Below are 6755 nucleotides of genomic sequence, written 5' to 3' on the forward strand. Positions count from 1 at the left end.
AGACTCCATCACTGGTTCACAAAAACTCAGACATCTTTGGCCGATGAGTTTAGTTGATTGAATCAGTTGGCAAGAACAATTGATAACCCCTCACTTGCAGATGGTGTCTTCTTCCTATTTTCTACAATTATAATTTATAATTTCTTATGGACAATTCAGACAAAATATTCTTCTGAAGACCAATATTGATTATCAACCCATTCATACTCTGTGTGTGTGTGTGTGTGCGCGTGCATATATATATATATATATGTATCATCATCATCGTTTAACGATGGCATGGGTTGGATGGTTTGACTGGGGACTGGCAAGCCAGGAGGCTGCACTAGGCTCCAATCTGATCTGGCAGTGTTTCTACAGCTGGATGCCCTTCCTGACGCCAACCACTTTTGGCCTTCCAGCAGCTTCATACAGCCATCCAAATTGAAGCTAGGGCCCCTGTCTTGCAGTTGCTAGATGAATTCCAGCATGTAGATGCAGTCAGAACCCCTGATGGTGATGATGGTGATGATGATGAATCAGTTTCTTTTATGTTCACAGATCCTGCAAAACATATTGACTTCTTGCACAAGAAATGGTCTCTGGCTTTGGAGGAAAACACACAACTAAAATCTCGCATTTCAAAGAATGAGGAAAACCAGAAGTTGGAAGTTCAATCCTTGACCGAATCTTTGCAACAGGAAGCACAAGAAAGATTAAAAGAAGCCGTGGAGAAATCTGAACAACAAGGTAAAGTTGTTGTTGAAATAATTTGTGTTATCTAGGAATTGAACCCATGACCTTATGACAACGAGCCCAACACCTTAGTCACTAGGTCACATGTCTTCATGTATATGCATAAGGGTGGGCTTAAAATACATAGGCTGACTATGAAAGAGTGATGCTAGAGCTGTGAAATCTTGCATGCATTAATTTCAACCCTTCTCTGAGTGGTTGACGTTAGGAAGGGCATCCAGCTGTAGAAACTCTGCCAGATCAGATTGGAGCCTGGTGTAGCCATCTGGTTTCACCAGTCCTCAGTCAAATCGTCCAACCCATGCTAGCATGGAAAGCGGACGTTAAACGACGATGATGATGATGATGATGATTCTTATAAATAACTGCATTGTTTCTTTCCAGGTAAACTAACGTCTGCCTGTTAAAAGAAGACTTGAAAAGCCATCATCACTGTGATACTGGGGACCAATATCATAGTGATGATGATGATGATGATGTCGTATTTGCTGTTGATGACTTTTTTGACTAACAGGTTGCAAGTTCGGTTCTCAGCAGTGGATTTCATGTTATTTTAGTCCACCCAGCTGGGCGAAAATGAGTTACACCTGTGTTTCAAAGAGCCAGCCATGTCACACTGTGTCATGCTGAATCTCCCTGAGAATTATGTTAAGAGTATGCGTGTTCGTGGAGTACTCAGCCACTTGCATGTTAGTTTCACAATTAGGCTGTTTTGTTGATCAAATCAACTGGAACACTTGTTGTCATAGCTGACAGAGCACCAGTGTTCATTTCCCACCAAGTGGTGTTGGTTTGTTTAAATCCACTGTAACTTAGCAGTTTGGCAAAAACCCCAACACAATAAGCACCGGGCTTAAAAAATAAGTGGGCCTGATTTGTTTGACTAAACCCTTCAAGGCAGTGCCCCAGCAAAACACTAACATGTCCAAGTTCTGTAAGGCCCAGTGTGAAGGCACCACTATAGGAAGAATTTTGCTGTTCCTTGGGAGGGTCATCATGCTAATAATAAACACACACACACTGGTTCTACTTCACTTCTTTATTTTTATTTGTCAATTTATTTTTTACTTGTTTCAGTCATTGAACTATGGTCATGCTGGGGCACCACCTTGAAAGGTTTTTAGTTGAACAAATCAACTCTAGTACTTTTTTTTTAAAAGCCTGGTGCTTATTCTATCAGTCTCTTTTGCCAAAATGTTATCAACATTACCATCATCATCTCTATGAGCACTGCCACTACTACTACCACCACCACCATCAACATCAACATTTTAATATTCTCTTTTCCATACTTAGATGCATTGGGCAGAGTTTATTGAGGTATATTTTCTAAGGCCAGATGCCCTTCCTGTAGCCAACCCAGACATGTTTTGCATGTATTCTTTTATAAATGAGTTACCAGTTGAATTATATGCGAGTTATACACCGGGCCCCTCTAAGCGCAGGCATGGCTGTGTGGTAAGAAGCTTACTTCCCAATCATATTGTTCCAGGTTCAGTCCTATTTTGTGGCATCTTGGACAAGTGCCTTCAACTATAGTTTCAGGCCGACCAAAGCCTTGTGAATGGAAACTGAAAGAAGCCCATCCAATGTATGTATGGACATATATATATATATATCATCATCATCATTTAATATTGGTTTTACATTCTGGAATGAGTTGGACAGCTTGACAGAGGCAGGCAAGGCAGAAGACTGCACCCAGCTTCACTGTCTGTTTTGGCAGGCTCTTCTTAATGCCAACCACCTTACAGAGTGGACTTATGTTATTTATATATGTGTGTGTGTGTGTGTATCTATTCCCCATCACCAACCAGTGTTGGTATGTTTACATCCCCATAACTTAGCGTCGTGGCAAAAGAGACTGATAGAATAAGTACTCAGCTAAAAAGTATTCTTCAAGGCTGTGTGCCCCAGCATGGCTGCAGTCAAATGACCGAAACGGGTAAAAGGTAAATGATAAAAGCTATTACATATACTTTACGTTAACAATGTTGGACAGGAATGGAAGAACTAAATAAGGCGGTTGAGGAAGTGAAGCAAGCAGAAGCTGATAAACAGGAAGAGCTTCTGAAGAATGAAGAGAAGAAATTTGAAGAATTAAATTCCACAATTATTAAACTGAAAGAGGTAAGAACAACAGAGATGGTTTATTTTATTTTACATATATATATGATGATTATGGTTCCATTACAAATCAGGCTGAAGAGAAATAGACAGTCGGTAAGATTGTTAAATTTTGAAACCGGTTCCTGTTTAATAATGTTTCTTTTCGGTAATTTTAAATGTCTTGCCCGCTTACGTTTTGGTATCATGCTATATTTCATGTTGAGAACAATTTAGGTCTTATTAGACACAAGATGTGATCTATTTCTAGCACATTAAATGTCCACGTTAGTGGTGAACGTCATACATATATAAATATATATATATATATGTTGTTGGCACTCCGTCGCTTACGACATCGAGGGTTCCAGTTGATCTGATCAACGAAACAGCCTGCTCGTGAAATTAACGTGCAAGTGGCTGAGCACTCCACAGACACGTGTACCCTTAACTTATTTCTCGGGGATATTCAGCGGGACACAGAATGTGACAAGGCTGACCCCTTTGATATACAGGCACAACAGAAACAGGAAGTAAGAGTGAGAGAAAGCTTTAGGTGTTTTCGCTCAATAAACACTCACAACGCCCGGTCTGGGAATCGAAACTGTGATCCTATGACCGCGAGTCCGCTGCCTTAACCACTGGGCCATTGCGCCTCCACACACACACATATATATATATATATTTGTGAAGGCACGTGGCCTAATGGTCAGGGTGTTGCACTCATAATCGCTAGACTGTGGGTTCGATTCCTTGACTGGACAATGTGTTGTGTTTTTGAGCAAAACACTTTGTTTCACATTGCTCCAGTCCCTCTTTTGATCATAGGTATTGTTGGCATGCTTACCTACCCAGCAGGGTGGCGTCATTTGAAGGCTGAAACAATGCAAAAAAAGCACATTGTGACTAGTGATGTGTAACAGTATCTGATACCCTGGTCAGTCATGTGATTCATGATAGCTATTTACTATATGAATACAGGTACAGGTGTGGCTATATGGTTGAATGTTTGCTTCCCAAATACATGGCTCAGGGTTCAATCTGTCACTGTGTGGCACCTTGGACTTCTGCTACAGACCCAGGTTGACCAAAGCCCATTGTGTAGGTGTGGCTGTGTGGTCGGATGTTTGTTTTTATCCTTGCCTTCCTGCCTAATCAGATGTAAATATTTGCATCTCCAGTACTAAAAAGATCTAGCTATATTCTGATAAATCATGTCTGGCAGTCTATTGAACATTGTTCCATTGTGTTCTATGGCAGCTGATCAACTCCAAGGACCAAGAGACCCAGAACAGATTAGAAGAAGTCAATAAAGTTTGGTCTCAGAATGAAGAACTTAAGGTAAGTCTTTCTCCCCCCCCATTTACTTTCATTATATAGCAATAATTACTTTCATTTTTACTCCATCATATTTTCGAAAATTTCCCGATCAATTTTTTTTTCTATGTAGACGTTGTAGTTTCACCTGATTCATAAACATCCATGGATACAATTTTCATTAACAGTTTGCAAAGAAGTTTATAATCATAACAACATTAGCCGCAAACCACGTGCGTTTGTTTATGTTTCTGAACAAGATCGTCGCTTTCGGTAAAAGGGTTTTAGGGTTAGATTTAGGGAATTCCGTCCCTAACCGTAACCGTAACCCTAACCCTAAAACCCTTTTACGGAAACATAAACAAACGCACGTGGATTAGAAATGACATAAAATGTAATCAAAACGAAAGATCGTTTTGACTTACGGAACTGTCGTCTGAGTTCGTTAATTTCCGTGATTTTTTAATTTATTTATTTACTTTTGTTTTAAAGTGAAAGATGTAGGCTCTTTTAATTAATTAAAAAATATGTGACTCTGAGATTGAAAAGATCTCAGCTATATAAGGCAGCGACCTAACAGACTTATAAGAATTGGATGAGATATGACGGCTCGGCCGTCTCTCCCCAGTTCTTATATTAATCATTAAATCCAGAAATACAACAACACGAGGGATAACGGTAACAACAGATCAATAGTTTATTCTAGGTTAGTGTAGAGCCGTTTCGTTCCTGGGTGAATAGGCATGCCGCTAGAATACCAAGGAAGCTTCGACCACACGTCGGTATCGAGCTGAGAGATACGTGTTGTCGGCACCGCTGCCAGAGAGAAAAGAGATACGTGTTGTCGCTACCGCTGCTAGAGAGAAAAGAGGTCGGACGCTATTGCTTTCTCTCCACCTGTTGCATTGCGCATGCAGCTATTTCTTCGGACTCATTACGTTCTCAGTTCAAATTCCACCGATGTCACTTTTGCTTTTCTTCCTTTATGGGTCAATAAAATAATTAATACTTGAGAGCTGGGGGTCGATGCAATCAACTAGTCTCCACCCCACAAATTTCAGGCCGGCCTTGTGTAAAAAATTAGGTTCTTGTTTATTCCAACGCCTTGGCTTCGCCATCGTCCGCAGTAATGCCGCAAGCGTGCTGGCTTGTTTGAGGAGGTTCCGCTGAACCTTGTGTGTGACTAATTGAGGAACTTAGTGTTGAATTGATGGGGTTTCTTAATTCTTTCTTCCTCTTTTTACTTTGATCATGTTTGTTTTCTTCGGTTTTGTGAATGTATTTTAACGTGGTTTTGTATTATATATGTATCATACACATGTGTGTGACATCTGTAATTATTTAATTCAAATCTTAATTTCCATGGGATATTTATAAAATAAAACTGAAAATAATTTGAAGGCTGTAAAAAAAATTTTAAAAAAATCATTCTAGATATGTATTTGTGACAGGTCTGCAAAACCCAATTGGAAAGTGAATTAGAAGAACAGCATAAGATACACCAATCAGAGAAGGAACAATTGGAAGCTGATGTACAAACGACGAAAAGTCAGAGCCAAGTGGATATATCTGAATATAGGGAACAAATAAAGCAACATTCTATCACCATTTGTTCCTTGGAAGAGAAATTAAGCAAAGCGAAGAAGCTCAATGGGGAATATTCAGATAGAATTACCCAGCTACAAGATGACTTACACGGTAAATTTTTGCATCATTACATTGTATATTTGTGTTTGTGATAGCAATAACGATGTCTGTTGGGGGTGAAAACCACAGTCGATTGAGTCAGTAAGACTTCGGATTACTAACTGGGCGGATTTGTGTTTCGTATCCCATCACAACTGCTATATCTGCCCAGGGTAAATTTCTTGCTTGAAAAACAGCATACAGCTAGGATAATTTGAAACGAGATCAAATGTTTGGCGGTCATCCAGCGATGTATTGGGTCGTTTTTATTTCATCGTATCAGCAATCAGTGAAAGCGTGTAGCCTAGTTATAAGGATGATCGCAAGATCATGTTTCCAATTCCCGGACCGGGTGCGCATTGTGTTCTCGAGCAAACACTTCGTTTATAAGTTACTTCATTCAATTCAGCTGTAAGATTAGTAACCCTACGACGAACTGGCGTCCCGTTCAGGGTAAATGCTGTGATATCGGTCACTTATACACCATGGGAACCGTGTGGCCGGCCCTTTGAGTCATAGATATCGAGACAGTGCTTACATCAGCCATAATTTTTTCTACTACAGGCACAAAGTCTGCAGTCTTGAGGGAGGGGGTGGGCTAGTTGATTTCATCGACTCCAATACTTGACTGTTATTTTATGGATCTCGAAAGGATGAAAGGTAAAAGTTGACCTCGTTGGAATTCGAACTCAGAACGCAAAGACGGACGGAATGTCACTAAGCCTTTTACCCGGCATGCTAACGATTCTGCCAGCTCGCCACCTTCAGACTAAATATAATTATTTCAAATTTTGGCACAAGGAGAACAATATCGGGGAAGGGAGTAAGTCGATTAGACTGACTCCAGTGAACAACTGGTACGTGTTTTATCGATCTCAATGATCAACTGGTATGCATTGTATTGACCCCCC

At 40.2% G+C, this 6755-nt stretch overlaps 2 protein-coding genes across 6 annotated transcripts in view; one reads left to right on the plus strand and one right to left on the minus strand.

Annotated features, from left to right (window-relative positions):
• The window catches only part of LOC106872367 (uncharacterized), a 115353-nt gene that overhangs the window by 29098 nt on the left and 79500 nt on the right, over positions 1 to 6755 (minus strand). The gene's annotated exons all lie outside the window — the stretch shown is intronic.
• Positions 1 to 6755, plus strand: part of LOC106872381 (forkhead-associated domain-containing protein 1) — a 53736-nt gene that overhangs the window by 26930 nt on the left and 20051 nt on the right. For both annotated transcript variants that reach the window (XM_014919370.2, XM_014919361.2), the window contains exons 12-15: positions 541 to 729; positions 2738 to 2865; positions 4102 to 4182; positions 5610 to 5856. In XM_014919370.2, the coding sequence (XP_014774856.1) occupies positions 541 to 729; positions 2738 to 2865; positions 4102 to 4182; positions 5610 to 5856 (645 nt within the window). The remainder of the gene's footprint in view (positions 1 to 540; positions 730 to 2737; positions 2866 to 4101; positions 4183 to 5609; positions 5857 to 6755) is intronic.

Source organism: Octopus bimaculoides, chromosome 26 (assembly GCF_001194135.2).
Source record: "Octopus bimaculoides isolate UCB-OBI-ISO-001 chromosome 26, ASM119413v2, whole genome shotgun sequence".
NCBI classification, from domain to species: domain Eukaryota; kingdom Metazoa; phylum Mollusca; class Cephalopoda; order Octopoda; family Octopodidae; genus Octopus; species Octopus bimaculoides.